At 50.1% G+C, this 15,403-nt stretch overlaps 7 protein-coding genes across 7 annotated transcripts; 4 read left to right on the forward strand and 3 right to left on the reverse strand.

The window, feature by feature from the left end:
• Positions 1 to 216: 216 nt before the first annotated feature.
• Positions 217 to 3,030, reverse strand: MAA_06818 (Rho-GTase activating protein; the record flags this gene model as incomplete). Its single annotated transcript, XM_007824816.1, has 4 exons — positions 217 to 1,061; positions 1,155 to 2,604; positions 2,713 to 2,894; positions 2,985 to 3,030. 4 exons carry the CDS (start codon positions 3,028 to 3,030, stop codon positions 217 to 219), a joined length of 2,523 nt encoding a protein of 840 aa, XP_007823007.1.
• Positions 3,031 to 7,759: 4,729 nt separating this feature from the next.
• MAA_06820 (uncharacterized protein) lies at positions 7,760 to 8,527 on the forward strand (the record flags this gene model as incomplete). Its single annotated transcript, XM_007824818.1, has 3 exons — positions 7,760 to 8,084; positions 8,162 to 8,288; positions 8,356 to 8,527. The coding sequence occupies 3 exons, from the start codon at positions 7,760 to 7,762 to the stop codon at positions 8,525 to 8,527; spliced, it is 624 nt and encodes a 207-aa protein (XP_007823009.1).
• A 716-nt stretch (positions 8,528 to 9,243) lies between these two features.
• Positions 9,244 to 9,746, forward strand: MAA_06821 (trm112p-like protein; the record flags this gene model as incomplete). Its single annotated transcript, XM_007824819.1, has 2 exons — positions 9,244 to 9,504; positions 9,549 to 9,746. 2 exons carry the CDS (start codon positions 9,244 to 9,246, stop codon positions 9,744 to 9,746), a joined length of 459 nt encoding a protein of 152 aa, XP_007823010.1.
• Positions 9,747 to 10,122: 376 nt separating this feature from the next.
• MAA_06822 (ER protein BIG1) lies at positions 10,123 to 11,044 on the reverse strand (the record flags this gene model as incomplete). Its single annotated transcript, XM_007824820.1, has 2 exons — positions 10,123 to 10,262; positions 10,318 to 11,044. The coding sequence occupies 2 exons, from the start codon at positions 11,042 to 11,044 to the stop codon at positions 10,123 to 10,125; spliced, it is 867 nt and encodes a 288-aa protein (XP_007823011.1).
• A 433-nt stretch (positions 11,045 to 11,477) lies between these two features.
• On the forward strand, positions 11,478 to 12,217 carry MAA_06823 (Nucleolar protein 12; the record flags this gene model as incomplete). Its single annotated transcript, XM_007824821.1, has 2 exons — positions 11,478 to 11,690; positions 11,765 to 12,217. 2 exons carry the CDS (start codon positions 11,478 to 11,480, stop codon positions 12,215 to 12,217), a joined length of 666 nt encoding a protein of 221 aa, XP_007823012.1.
• Positions 12,218 to 12,500: 283 nt separating this feature from the next.
• MAA_06824 (uncharacterized protein) lies at positions 12,501 to 13,075 on the reverse strand (the record flags this gene model as incomplete). Its single annotated transcript, XM_007824822.1, has 2 exons — positions 12,501 to 12,653; positions 12,707 to 13,075. The coding sequence occupies 2 exons, from the start codon at positions 13,073 to 13,075 to the stop codon at positions 12,501 to 12,503; spliced, it is 522 nt and encodes a 173-aa protein (XP_007823013.1).
• A 797-nt stretch (positions 13,076 to 13,872) lies between these two features.
• MAA_06825 (uncharacterized protein) lies at positions 13,873 to 15,271 on the forward strand (the record flags this gene model as incomplete). Its single annotated transcript, XM_007824823.1, has 2 exons — positions 13,873 to 14,122; positions 14,190 to 15,271. The coding sequence occupies 2 exons, from the start codon at positions 13,873 to 13,875 to the stop codon at positions 15,269 to 15,271; spliced, it is 1,332 nt and encodes a 443-aa protein (XP_007823014.1).
• Positions 15,272 to 15,403: the final 132 nt, after the last annotated feature.

Consider the following 15,403-nt stretch of genomic DNA (forward strand, 5'->3'; position numbering starts at 1 on the left):
GCAATAGTACAAAAGAAAGAAAGCAGCCATGATAATAACCCAACCAACAGTGTCTACATACGTACTCGACGCTCATCCTCATACATGTCCTTTTCCCTGCTAATCCTGGTTGAAAACAAGGGAAGAAAGAAAAAACTCCTCAACATCCAACTAACCAGCTCTGTGAAAACCTCCATCAACAAACACACAAAGGGGTATCTTTCCATGGCTGGATTACTAGTCATCCATGGGTTTGTCCTCTAGTGTTACTCCCCTCGAGGTGCTCTCTTGGGGAGGGGTCCCCGGCACTCTCTTCCCGCCAATGAACTTGGTCCCGACGCGGCTACCGCTATCACGCTTGTCGCTGCCATCGCCGTCGGTACTTTTCCCCTGAGGCGATCCATTTACTCCATCAGAAGGGGGTCCGCCGTCGAGCGCAGGCACATCCAAAGAGGATCTCTTTAACCGGCCTTCAATGCCGCCCAAACTGACACGATTCCGGTCCGTTGTTGGGCTGGTCTGGATGGGGAACCGAGTGTCCGGTCCTCCACTGCTCCTATCGCGCCGGTGGCCACGGGGTCCTGGTGCTGGACTGGTTGCTCGACTTCGCGAGGCGGTCGCCTTTTCTACCAAAGCACGATTGCGTTCCTCCATGAGAGCTTTTCTATTACTCTCATCAGTGCTTACAGCCCGAGGTCGGCTGCTTCCCACAGATGCGGAATGACTCAATGTGGACATGCGTTTAAGTTCACTGAAAATTGGGTCTTTGTGCGCAAATAGATCCCGTACCAGTCGAGATGCATGCTTCTCTTCAAGCGTAAGCGAGGTTTCGGTTCGTGGTCTGAGAATGCAAGAGGCTAACGACGCAGCCAACGACGCAACGTATTCTTCATCCGCAGATGTCAGGTCGATCAAGCGAGTAAAATGATTCATGCAGGCGTCGAGAGTCGCGATGTTGGTCAGGCGCAGCTGTGACAATGTCTGCTGGAGAACGGCAACGCGGGATGCTTCCGAACCGTCTGCCGTGGGCGTTGTATAAATCGTGCGGATGATTTCGTAGACATGGGCGCTAACTAGTGAATCTGAAATCGCAATGTTAGCGGTCACGAAAAAAAAAAAAAAGAGCGGGGGAGGCAAGGTCTCTTAGGAGGGGAGATTTTGTAGAAAAAGCATACCAGGGAGTTCCAATAGATACAGTTTCAGGAGTCCTGCTACGGTAGGGACATCGAACTCATCAAAAACGTCTGACGAGATGGCCTTGCCATTATTGACCTTGGCCCGAAGTTGATGGATTTGTGCGAGAGGGACATCAACTAGCCAAACTCCTCGGCGAGCCTCATCCCCTTCCAGGTCTGGGTAATGATGATCCAGATAGGTCAAAATCGTTGTCACAATGACGGGTACACGCTTCTTGTCAGCTCTTGCACGAGCCTCGAGGTCAACACCGAATGTCTGCTCGTCAACCCTGTTATAGTAGTTCTCATACACCACGACTCTCGGGGCAAAGCTTCCCGTGCGATAATTCTCCAACAAATAACGTAGATCACCGGCGGGCTGCACAGTCTCCTGGAATAAGACCATTTTGTCCACGGTCGACTGTAAGCTAGGAATGACATTACCAATGGCCCCGGAGAAATCGAGGATGACTGTCTTGATAGCCTTGAGTCGGTCGAGCTCACATCGTTCGAGGAACTTCAGATGGAGGAAAATGGCTTCCTCGAGCCCACAGCGCAATTCGTCAAGCTTGCGAACACCAGCTTTATACTTGTCATCGGCTTCTCGAGCCTCGCGCTGCAGACGCATGGAGGGTGTCTCATTTGGATCCCTAGTCCCGAGTACATTCCAATTGGCCAGATACTCACTGACTGTTCCAACAACGGGCGAATCTGACCCTCCATCGGATCCCGTGGCGGGGAGTGAAAAGGTTCTATTCAACTTTTTCTCAGGCAGTCCGGCGCACTTGAATGCCTTTGGTCGCCATTGGTAGAACAATTTGGAGCTGTTGGCAAATGTGCTGCCAACATTACCGATAAGGCGCAAGAAGCCGTTTGTAACGAGATCCTGGCCGATTCGCTCGGCGTAGCTCACACTCGAAATGCCCATGCTGCGTTGGAGATACTCGACAATGTCAGAACCGGCTGATGTATTCAAGTATGTGCCAAGAATGGGAACCTTGGTCTCGCCCATCTTGATGGTGGAAAGCATATTTGAGAGGATCTTTTTCAGCTGCTCAGGCTGATAGACATCGTCACCGATTTCGTACAATTCGTCATCATCGGGATCCTCCTCCTCTTTGAGAGGCTGGACTTTAATCTCGGGAATGTTTGGTTGGTTCGGCTTCGGGCTGGTTTCTGGGTCTTGAAATCCAAGCTTGTTCTCCTCCTCTAGATCCTCGACCAAACGGCACTTATTGAAGTAATTTGATCGCAACTTGCGAACCGCATCGGATTGGCGGTCATGCGCCTTAACATGGCTCTGTAGTTCGTCTTGCGAATCCTGTACACGGGCTTCGTGGGCATCACACCAGCGGGAGAATGGATTTACAACCAAGTCTCGGATATTTTGAGCGATTCGTTGATGACTCCGTGCGGCGTCTTGCATCTCTGCTCGCATTCCATCATAAGCCTATATAGTAAAAGCCTGCTGTAAGTAGCTGGTCGGAACGTTGATGTGGGTTGGGTTGCCTAGGCAGTAAATGCAAGACAATATCGAGAAAGAAGGGAAAAAACTCACCTTCCGTACAGTGGCACCGTCATCTCTTAAGAAACCGCCGTTGACCCTGTCTGCAGATGGCGTGATATCCGAGAGACGCTGACCGTAAGTCTCTTCGGCTTCGGCGCGCAAACGGGCTATTGTGAGGACCTGGCGATTCTCCATTACACCTTGCTGGAGCTTGCCAAACAGGACGCCGAGTCCTATGGTTTACGCGTTAGATCTTTGGGCAATGCAGGTCGCAATGAGACTTCTGACCCCTGGGCATTTATTGAGGATCCTTCTCGACGTACCTGCGGCATAGTCGCTCGACCAGAACGAGTCTGCAAAGCCCGGCATTTTTCTCGTACTCTGCTGGGCCAGACACACAACGGAATACCAGGTGCGAACTATTCAAGAAAAGCCACCAGGGGGCGAAATAGTGTAAGGCAATGGCCAACTCTGCCTGTTCGATCGAACGCCAATGGTATTAAGGGGATGCTCTGCTCAGATCAAGATATCGGCGAGTTCAGGGCTAGCAATGTCCGGGTTCGAAACGTTGACGTCGTCGGCTAGTCGAACTCTGTGAAAGCTGGCGGTGGTAGGGCGGCGTCAAGAGCGTCAAGATCGGACGGTAATGAAACAAGTTCTAAGGAAGAAGGGCGACTTTGAAGATAAGGAACGGGGTTTGAAATGGGTTTAAGCACGCATACAGCAGTCCAACCGGCGCAAGTTAAGGACAGAGGTTACAAAGAGCGTCTGCAGAATGTGGATAGGAGTGAAGAGTGCACGGCGGACGGAGTTGGAGATTGCAGATGGAGATGATGAATAGAGCTAGAGAAGGCTGGAGCCCACACGGCAGCACTGGACCCGAGTGTGAATGGCCAGCTACTTAGGACATCGGGAGCTGCTCAGCTGCGGCTAGCTTTGTCGTTGGACCCCAGACCCCGTCGCTGGCCACTAGGCACAGTTGAGAAAAGACCAGACCAGCAGGGGATTGCCTCAGGGGCTGGTCATTGTTCACGGCCAGTTGGCGAGGGCCCACACCTGCAAGTGTGCCATCAATTCAATGTTGTTAACCTCTGGTCCAAAAATGTTGCGTGTGCGCGACCTACTGAGCTGAGCAGAGCCTCCACAGCCTGGCATGTGGATGCATGTGTGGTTCCCACGTTGATGAATGTGGCTGGCGCCGGTGTTGGTGTTCAGTAGCAACAAAATGCCAGCCGCACTCTGCAATACGGAGCGTACGTACGGAGTATTCTCTCGAGTTGGGCCACGAGGTGACCGTTGACCGGCCGATGGTGGCTGATAGCCAGGGGTCTTCGGATGAACCAGGCGACATTAATGGAACTGGCGGTGACTTTGGCGCCCACTGTTGAAGTGCCGACAGGGCCAGGTACGGACTTCAAGTACGGAGTACCTACGGAGTACTTAGAGGTACTACCCAAGTAAATACTATAGTGCTTGCCCCAGCTCCCCAAGGTTGGTACTTAAGGTGAACAACCCGGCGGCAGTGGGCAGATTCAACGGTCGGGGTCCTTGGCATGGGCTATGAGTCCGTGACCACACACCGAAATGCAGTGCGAGATGTTCACAACCTCCAGATGTCAATCACAAGACCAGGCGAGCGAATTGATTGGCGATTGCCTCGTTTTTGGGCATCTTCGCGGGTAGGGCGCGAACGGCCCGAGTAACACGGACACGGACCACGGACCCAACGAGTTGACAAAAGAAAACGACAGCCTGACGCTCTTGAACAATCAATGCTGCATCATCATCATCACCAGGTTCTGTACGGGCCAACTGTTGCATCCAAGAACCCAAGAACCTAGGCGCTCTGTAACCGAGCACTCGAGACAATCCGTGTGACGTCCCTCAACCAGCCCTGACATCTCGTTTCTCTGTGCCCCCTAGACATGTGCCCACAAGACACAAAACGGGAGCCTTGGCCTACAAAGGTACAGGGTGGTTTGAGGTTGAAAAGGAGCTTGAGCACCCGGCCGTGCAAGGAGAATTTAGCCGGTCTAAGCCTGCTGCTCTTTTCGTGTGACGTAAGAGACGCCGCACGTTGGCATTCGCTGTGATAGCTGGCGGGCGTGCGATGGCAGCTATTGCCATTATTTAGACAAGATGACCAAAATACCCGTATAGTAATAGACGCTGTCCATTTTCATCGTTCCCTCTCTGCCTGGCGCTGGAACATACAGAGCAATTGTGTTTTCACACTCGAACATTCGAGCATGTGAAGATTCGGATCAAACCCTTCAACCGAGTCCTCTAGCTCTGACAAAGCATGCCCGCTCCAAATGACCTTCACGCTAATCGGCATCGACGATCATTGAGCACACAGCGGCTCAACTTTCACTCTGCTATTCTCAAATAACAATACCACCAGTCGTCTTTTCTTTCTCTGCCTTCCTTGTGGTTAAGGATACTCCGCGCATGCCCACTTTGTATTGTACCTGCCCGTGAAGGAGTAACTTGTGTTGTTTTCTACGATGCATCGACGGAGCAGTGTCGCACCCACGACCATTTCCCACAGCTCTGCTTACAGCATCTGTTCGCACCCTCGCAACGTCAAGGACAGCATCTCTCGAACTGATCAAGGAGTGAAACTCTGTTGTTATAGTCAATTTTAAGCCCGGCTTCATCTTGTGCGTAGATACTGGCCAGGGGAATGGCCTACCCGGGAATGATGCCGCCAACGCAACTTTGGATCGAGGTGTCGAGCATATCATGAAAATCGGCAATCGCATTGGTTTTGACCACATTGAAAATTGGAACCGATATTGGTAGCACCGACTCTATGTCCAAGGCATTTGAAGATATAGCCAAGTATCCCGGCGTGAGTGCTGCCTTGTTGATGGACAGCATCAGCTACCGTGATGCCGTATCTGCGTGCATGAAAGTAGAAAACGCGCCCATAATGGAAGATGACATCGACCAGCCTGCTATCGATTTACACGGGTAAAAAATCGTTTATTCTTTGTACATACGAGGGGTTTGTGTAGTTTTTGAAATCAGACCTCCATGCTGTCGTTTTTGCTCACTTAATCATACAAATTATTATATAAACACTTCTGTGCAACAGATCATGGCTTTCATGGATGTGGACCCTGATTTCAGTCCTAACTTTCCTCCAGAAAGTGCCTGCTGCGTAGGGATGTTCCCGTTGATTTGATGCCGCATGCAGGTGTGGCGTCCGCCTTGTCATGAGCTCGCCTTGCATCTCAATAGTCGTAGATATTCGAGCCCTACATGTTCAAATAAAACTGAGAAAGTCCGTTACGGGCTGCAGAGGACTTATGATCTGCGATCAACTCTATTGAGCTTGTTGGCCGTGGCCGTCTGTGTGCGTGTTCGCTGACCGCGCACCGGCAGGCCCATGGCATGCCGTCGACCGCGATATGACCCAATGTCTTTTAATCTTCTGATATTGTCTTGTACTATCCGCCTTGCGTCGGTTTCAATCGTCATTTGTGATAATTCGGCTGTCAGGGACGTAACTGTTCGGGGGCTAAGGGATCCGACTTTGGCGAGCTTGTGGATCGAGTATTTGGCCATGATGCGGGAGGAAGTCGTTGATCCTAGAGCATAGAATGATTCGAGAGCTTTCTGTAGCAGTAATTCCGTGTATTGTGAGCGCTCTTGTCCTCCTTTCAATCAGCGCATAAATGGCGCCTGCTTTGATATTCTTACCTTGACGAGCTTTCCATCATTGAAATTGACGCCGAGTATGAACACCTAAGTGAAATGTGAGAATTGTCAACGCTGGTTATTATTGTGATTTGAGAATTGGGGATTTATAATACCATTTTGACGGTTGTTGAGTAGAATTGACGGCAGAAATGCGAAGCCAAGGTGTTGTCCTGATGACCAACGATTATCCTGGGTAGGTCGGGACATAAAAAGAAGCTGGTGTGAAGTTCCGGAGAAGGTGCGGTTAAACCCACATCCAGGGTGGCCCTCCCCCGTTTCGATGCTAGGCGATGGTCAGACACTGTCGTGCTTACTTATAAGCTGAAACTCAACGAAGCCCCAGAGCTTCAATGTTGCTGTTCTACTGATACTGAAGTCATGGACATTGCTAAATGAGCAGTGTTATCACTTGATTCAATTGACCTTAAATAATAATTGTATAGTAATGGAAGGTGTCCATCTAAATCCCTAGGGACTTTGGCTTGAGGGCTCAAGTAACCTTGGGCGGAGCGAGATGTACAGGCGTGTTGCATCTGGTTTGCCACGAAATTTCCGAGTCAAGATTAACATCGAGCGTATATAACCTAATTGAGAGGGGTCGAATATGTCGCAACTACTTGACTAGTTAGAATGTTGCCTTGCCGATCCCAGCAGCGTTCAGCAGATCGAATTGACGTCGGTCCTACTGTAAGCCTCCAGCGTGGTGCTGCCAAAGGTCAACTGGTAAGGTTCAAAAAAGCTGGCACCTTTGGCAGCACTTTTGGCAGCACTTTTGGCAGCTAAAATTTACTAAAGTAAAGAGTAAATAATAATAATATAGATTTATTGCGTGCCTTTAGTAACTATATTTACTATTACTTTTTTTTAAATATAAAACGCTATAAATTGAGAATACTGTTATTTGTTGCCTTGTAGTGGATTTTGCGATTCTTGTAGAGCCTGGTCGTGTTTGGCGGGGGATTCTCCGGAGCTTCGCTGATGTGCGACCGTCAACTGGTAGAAGTAACCACATATGTACTCCGTACCAGACCGTGCAACGCCACCTGCTGTTTTCGCTAACGCAACTCGGACTTGAGACCTGAACCGTAGTCGCAGTGCTGTGGGCCTCCTATGCATGGGCCTCCCCACGCTGCTTCAGCGGGGGATCTTGAAACGCACTCGTCAAGCTTAGAGCTTAGGTGTCCCTCAGTCCAGCCTTCCAGCCTTCCTCTCCCTCATCATCCTTTTCTCTACATCCCACGGCAAGATATATAAGTAGGTACCCAACCACTACGCAGTATACGCTGATATTTGAATTGTTCAACAGCATACTGAGAGATACACCCGCATCTTTTTTGCCTCACGTGTCTTTTCTCCCTTCGACTGCAGAGGTCGGCTTTTTACACACAATATGTTTAACCTGAGGCGTCTCGTCTCCTTCGCCCTCCTCATTGGAGTCGGCCTGGTCTTTTTCTCACAGACCGCCGAGGCGGCAAAAGGCCCCAAGATCACCCACAAGGTCTACTTCGACATTGAGCATGGTGGCGAGCCATTGGGTCGTATTGTCATGGGATTGTACGGAAAGACTGTCCCTAAGACGGCTGAGAACTTCCGTGCCTTGGCTACTGGGGAAAAGGGATTTGGCTACCAGGATTCTACGTTCCACCGTGTTATCAAGCAGTTCATGATCCAGGGTGGTGACTTTACCAAGGGCGACGGCACTGGTGGCAAGTCTAGTGAGTATTCTCGGCCATTACAAATCCGATACTGCTCCATGGCTTGAGCAATTGACTAACTCGCAACCCCCTCGCAGTCTATGGCGCAAAGTTCAAGGACGAGAACTTCAAGCTCAAGCATACCAAGAAGGGTCTCCTCTCCATGGCTAACGCTGGTCCCGACACCAACGGCTCTCAATTCTTCATCACCACCGTCATCACCTCGTAAGCAGGCATTTCCGATATTCGCCATTCGTTGGCAGGACGAACAAAGAACTAATCAATTCCATAGTTGGCTTGATGGCCGACACGTCGTTTTCGGCGAGGTGCTCGAGGGCTACGATATCGTCGAGAAGATTGAGAATGCCGCGACCGAGGCAGGCGACAAGCCGGTTAAGACTGTAAAGATCGCCAAGAGCGGCGAGATTGAGGTCCCGTCTGAAGGTATTCACGTTGACCTCTAAGATCCTTCGTATCGAAGCTTCACAAAACCAAACTATCCTCAATTCGCCCGTAGCCGGTGCTGATATGTGTGGAAATAATCAGGCCTCCACGGCTCGGCTGGCTGGGCCGACGGCGTAGCGCCCGTCGAAAACGAACCTATCGTGGGAGACAGCCCCTCTGAAGGATGGTCACTCTTGCAGAAGGTGGGATTGTTTGGGTTTGTGGTGGTTGCTGCAGTGTTCTACATCCGCCTTCGTAAATCTTCCAACGGAGGCTACACGGAAAAGCTGACTGCTTAATATATTCAAGCTTTCCTGTCTCGTCGTCTCGTGGACTGGGTAGCATGTAGAACATGTAGTAATACGAGGATTCTCAAATTGGCTTACGGACCAACTGTCATTAATTTCTTAACATGAGCCAAACACATGGTGGATTAAAGAACCGAAATCCGATTGAGCTACAATTGGTTGTTGAAGCAGAGCATACTGGCAAGATGTCCAATGTGTGATAAATCATGTCACGTATCAAGCGCACACCATACCCCCCCATCCCTGTCACGTGGGGCCACTTTTACAGCAGCAGCCGAATCTGCAATTGCTAGAAAAAAAAAGTTGTAAGTTCATCTTGAGGCACGACGTTGACACGCACCCTTTCTGAATATTTTGAATTCCGGAAATCGGATACGTTGGAAACAAAAACGAACGCCGTCAGTCACCCATCTATACGGGACTTGAAAATGAAAGTCCTCAGTCTCAACTTCCTGACATGCGCCGCCAAGGCATGCAAAAGCTCCTCCGACTCATATCCTCTGCATCCCAAGGACGCTGAACTCGTTCAGGATGAAATCGAACTCAACCCCGATATGATTATCAATGTGCTGCCCAGACTCGACTGGGCCGCATTGCGAACTACGTCATCAGAAGTACGTTGCCCTTTCTTTTTTAGACAGCTGCTGTGGAGTATTTTCGTCTCGGCTGGCCGTCGTGAGACTTGGGTTGTGAGTGGTGGATGGGGGGTGAGTTTTATTGACTGAAGTGACAGCTTGGCTTCCCTGCCCTTCCCGAACAGCCTCCCACCGCGGAGGAGCTGCAGGCTGATGAGAAGACGTTGAAAGATTTGCACCACTTGCTGCTGGAGACGCAAATGTCAGAGGGGAAGTTGGTGTGCGCTAATTGTGGACACGAGTACGCCGTGAAGGAGGGCATTGCCAACTTTTTGCTGCCAAGTCACATGGTTTAGATGCGAGACTGGAAGCAGGTTAGAGGTAGGAAGGTTGGGGTTGACGGTATAGGGTGGAATCAGGGGCTGTTCAAAGAGAATTATTGGGACGGCGCAGGGGGAGTTTTTACACACGTCTGTTCGCGGAATTGCTTGGGTGAATGAAATTTTTTTGTCGTAACAGGAAAAGTAATTTCTGGGCTCTTTAACCATACAATGTATAAACTGAACTCTACTCGAGTGACATCCTGCGGCGTTTAACAACGGCAAGATTTCACGCTCCAAGCCCGTAGCATTCTTCAGTAAACCAGCCTTTAAACTCCGTATTTGATATGTATATGCTACAGAACAACTCGGTTCAACAACGTACAAAACATGATGGCACCGCCTCAACACATTACTGCTGCTTCTTCTGAGCTGCCGGGCCCATCTCCTTGTCGAAAGCACCATAAGAGACCTCGAGACTGGCAAGACCTCTGATACCAGCTCCGAGAATGGAAAGAAGAACAATGGCGACAACAAGGCCCATGAAGATGCCTAGCGTCATTGGTCAGGAGAGCTTTATCGTACACGAGTAACAGCAATGGCTTACCAGGAGTGAAAAACTGATACTTCTCAAACAGGGGCAACTTGTTGAATTCTGTTTCGTTGGTTTGCTGGCGCAGGGGAGCGCTACCCGCGTCTCGCTTCATACCCATATGCACTGGCTCGATGAAATCCGACTCGTACAGCGGTTCCCGGGGGGTCGCGTAGAGCAGGACGGTGTAGCTGTCAGCGGCTGTGACTGCTTCCAGCTCAGCAGTAAGGGATACATCTGCAACTCCATCAGTGAGAATCCACACATGTGTGGCCTCGTCTTCCTTGAGAACCGACGTACCATTGCTGGCGAGATCCTGAGCCCTGGCAGCTGGTGATAGCGAGCCCAGCTGAACTGACTTCACATGGGCAGTCTTTCCCTTCTTCCTGCATGCCAACTTAATGTACTCATCAAATTTGGCTTCTGTAACGTCTCCGATAACCTCGGCCACGGTATACTTTCCCTTGACCCGAGAAGCTTCGACAGTCTTGCAGACATGGGGCATCAAGCAATCGTTCTGGGTAAGATCCGCAGCATTGATACCGGGTTGTGTCACGATCAGGTATCGGTCGGTAAGACATTCATCGAGTACATTTTTGGTGAATTTTATTACTTCGGAACTCGTCTGAATCTGGTTGGTGTTGGGTGGTTGCGAAATCCTAATAGAATTGTCAGTCAAGCCGTCGTCAACTAAAGGATGATGCGCGCGCAGGCTCACTTTGAACTCGAAAACAGCACCCATGGTGAAGAATCTAAGAAAGCAAACGCTGCTCCCGGTAACACTAAGGCACTGGCGAGAATCTGGAAACGCATGGTGACTATAGCGATGCGCGACTGGGCACTTGTCGTATCGTCAATGAGCTGTGTCAAGCTCCTTCGTTACTATGACGGACACGCAGCCGCCTGCCCTGCGACCGTGATGGTACTGGAAATCCAGTGCATTACGTAAGGTCACTGGGGTCAACTGGTAACATTGAAGGGCCGGTCTCCAGAACCTTTTGTCAAGTACAAGGGTCATAGTGGGCGGCTAGTGGACCCTGTTTGCTGTGGGAGTGTCGAGGTTCTACTTGATGTAAAAAAAAAATACTTGACCATATGCAGCAATCCGACCTTCTTTGTATCATAATAGCAACACAGCTGCTTTATTCCGGATTGGAAGATTTCCAATTGCCAAAATGTTCGCCAGACCGAGACCGAAAAAGAGCATTCTTCCACCCCCAAGCAAGAAACGGAAAACTACGTCGACTATTGAAGAGATCTCGTTCGACGACGACGCCCGCACAGAATATCTTACGGGTTTTCACAAGCGCAAGCAGCAGAGAATAAAGCATGCGCAAGAAGAAGCTGCCAAGAGGGCTCGCCAGGAAAAATTGGAAACGCGGAAACAGGTGCGCACCCTCTGACGAGCCTCGATGGGCAGTGCATTGTCTTTGCGAAGGCACTAATCCACTTGCTTCCGTAGATACGAGAAGACAGACGACGAGAAGTTGCTGAACATGTCGAGGCTGTAAACAGAATACTTCGTGAGTCTGGGGCTGTATCTTCGCAGATCGATGAGGGAGAAGAATCTGGGGAGGATGTGGACGAATGGGATGGTTTCCCGGACAAGCCAGACTTGGACCTTATCGATCACGAGGAAGAATACATTGATGAGGACAGGTATACTACTGTCAAGGTTGAATCAGTTTCGGTCTCGCGAGATGGATTAAGCAGACCAGATGAAATCGATGATGAGGCTGAGGAAGAAGCTCGCCGAAAACGGGAGGAAGCAGAAAAGAAAGAAGCCGAGGCCAAGGATAAGAAGAAACCATCATGGCAGAAGAAGAAGAAGAAGAAGTTCCGGTACGAATCAAAGATCGAACGACAGCTGACAGATAGAAAGCAAAAAGCAAAAAGCAAATCACGGAGAGAGTAGAAGAAACCAGAGCAGCAAAACGGGCATTGTGAAGCAGATGAAGGTATTTAAATATTATGGGAGAATAGATACCCCATGGATTGAGGCAGCTCCAATTACTAGAAGAGATGGTATATACTGCTGCTAGGTGATTCGCTTTTCTCGCAACAAAAGAAAATACTCGCGTCAAAAATAATCACATCGATAACCTCTGGGGCCTTGCTTCGCCTAGGTCGTCCTGGCTAAACTCGGAACAACCACGTTGCAGTAAATGGGTGGTTGATTTCTCTACAAACTTGTAAAGTTAGATGTTGCCAATCTCGTTTTGAAGCTCCTCCAATTCCTTCTGCAGGGTCGAGTGCTTCTTTGCCATCTCCTCGTACTTCTGCTCCCATTGGTCTCGTTCTTGTTCGAGAGCCTGCACCTTGCGCTCGAAGTGTCCAGCCTTGACATCGGTCTGTCGAAGCCTAATATATTTGGATAATGGTTAGCATCAGACTTCGCTCTTACTAAGAAGCAGCGAAGCATCTCAGCCGCCGGGAAAGGGGAACAGGAGGCTAGGGTCGAGATTCCATACTTCTCGTTCGCTTCCCGCAAAGTCTTGTCGGCATCTTCGGCTTCCTCCTCAAGCAACTGAAGTCGTCGCTGCAGCGTCTCGTTCTGGGTGCCGTGTTGTTGGCCTTCATCAGCGGCTTTCTTGAAGTCCTTCGTGGCGGCTTCGAGCTTCTCCACCTCGCCCTCTAGCAAGTTGTTCTTGTGCTGTAGAGAGGTGATCTCCTGTTCCTTGGCCAAGTTCTCCTGCTCAAGAGCCTTGACTTTGGCCTGAAGTTCTTGCACCTTTGCAGCAGCCTCATCAGCCTCGAGGCGGAGGGAGTTCATTTTCTAGATTGTGACCATCGTCAGTCACGATGCGTCGTTCGCCTTGTCGGACAACCAAGCATTCTACCCCTCTACACAACACTGTGTTGAGTGGGGTACAAACAGAGGGGGACGCTGTCCGAACAGGCAGGAAGAATAATATGAAAAGACGAACCTCCTTAATGCGATCCATTTTCGAGAAGTATTATGAAATCGAGCTCGGGTAGGTAGAATTTCAGTTGGAGATGAATACCGGTTTGTGGAGGATTGACGATGCAGCAAGGTTGGATGATTGGGTCAAGATCAAAGAAAAGGGATGAGCAAATGGGGTTCCAGTGCTTGTGCTTTGAGACTACGGAGTAAGGAGTCGCAAGAGCTGGCCGCATGCCCCTCCAACGATGCTTGTACCTCCCCTGTCGGCCGCTGTGGCTTGAGCAGTGAACGCGTCCAATGTCCAGTCAACGGTTCGGTCCAGTGGTACAACGTGCCATAGCCAGCGGCCCACTCGCTCAAGTGTACAAACCGGGCTGCCGAAGTATTACGTGACATCTGGAGTACGGTGCGCTAGCTGGCTTGGAATTTGGGTACTGGCAACCGCCTGTTGTCCGGTCAACCATTATTTGCGACCAGGCTAATCAACAGGAGCTTAGATTCCTGGCGGGGCCCCAACAATTAAGATGACAGAACTACGAGATTGTCTAATCAGCCCCTATTGTTGATGGGATTGAATACGCATCATCGCGTCCTTGCCCGTGATCTTTCACTCTTCATAACAGGTTATCTACAGACTTATTGATATTCGGCACCGCGGAACCACCATGTTGGCGGCACATCGCGACCAAGAGAATTTGGTGCATAGTCACCACCAAGGCCCAACAAAACAACAGCCAAAAACACCAGGCGCCAGATATCCCAAGACGCCCGGCAACTTCGGGCGAGGCGATGAGAATGCGCCCATGGCATTTGCGGATAAAACCACCTTCGGTGGTGGTGCCAAGTTGGGAGGAAAGGATAGGTTGATGACGGGGAAAATGACGGGCCAACGCCAGACAATGTTAACTCCGATGAGTGCGTGTTCCTAGATTCACTTCAATAAAAGAATCCCCCATACGGTTTGCTAATCTCTGCCCATCAGATAATCGTACTCGTGCGCCACTAGGAAACAAGACTACAAATGCGAAAGCCAGAACAGGCCAGACGACTGGGGTCAAGGATATTGTTCGAGAAATCGAAAAGACACAGACGAGGCAAAGCAGTGGGCAGAAGACCAGGCAGAAACCGGTGAATCTTCAACCAATCAAGCTGAATATTGAGCATGACGAACATGACGATGCCGATGGCAACGAGATTCCGGAGCCTGAATATGCTCCTCCGAGGCCAACCCCTCTGCCATATGAGTCTGACGTGCTGCCTCCAGGCGGTCTCACCTTCAATGGTTTAAAGAAAGGAAATCTCCTTAAGGGGTATTACCAGCACTTCCATAATCCTATTGATGAAAACGGGGTTTCCCTCATGGAAAAGAAATTCAACAAGGAGATGGAAACAGTATTGCAAAAGGCCGAGGAACGAAATGCTCAAGAGGTCAATGCTATAGGTTGGAGCCCGGAGGATATTGAGGATAATCAAATGCCAACTACGGTTCCAAGCGATAGAGTCAAACCAGCGACTGATTTATCATCGAGGAGGGCCAGAACTAAAAGTTCCCAATTACAGCCTGCCTCTATCTCTGCACGACGAGCCGCCTCAATGTTGGCTGTGCGTTCAGACAAGCAGAATGGCAATGTCCCACGTCCTGCCTCGAGCAGTTCTACAACGCGGAGGCCATTATCGGGGATAATTTCAGTAACCAGGCCTGCTAGACCAGTCATCACCAAGCCAAGTTCGAGTGGAAACTCAACGGGCGAGGCCGCTTCACGCACAACCCTAGGATACAATAAAGGGCGTTCGGCTTCTTCCATGGTGCATTCCCATGGTAATAGCCAGTCCATCAGGCAGAGACAACAGCCTAAGCCTACTGTCCCACAGGACCCTGATTCCCAGTTGACTATTACCCCAGCTCGAATTCGTCAAGCCACTTCATGCAACACGGAATCATCAAGGCCACAATTTATGTCAATCTTTGATGACGGGGACGAAGGGGACTTGCCACCGCTGCAAAGGCCATTTTTGCCATCCGATGATGAGGACGATGAGTTTGAATTCAAGCTGACGATTTGATTTCCTGTGTAATAAATCTCAAAAACGTTGGAGTTTAGGGTATAGCACTATCTGAGACCTTCACGTACGAATAACTTGGCAATAACTGTGACACCACCAGGCCAGCTTCTCAGGCGCCTGTCAGTATTTAGC

The sequence above is a fragment of the Metarhizium robertsii genome (assembly GCF_000187425.2).
Source record: "Metarhizium robertsii ARSEF 23 chromosome Unknown MAA_Scf_5, whole genome shotgun sequence".
Classification (NCBI taxonomy): domain Eukaryota; kingdom Fungi; phylum Ascomycota; class Sordariomycetes; order Hypocreales; family Clavicipitaceae; genus Metarhizium; species Metarhizium robertsii.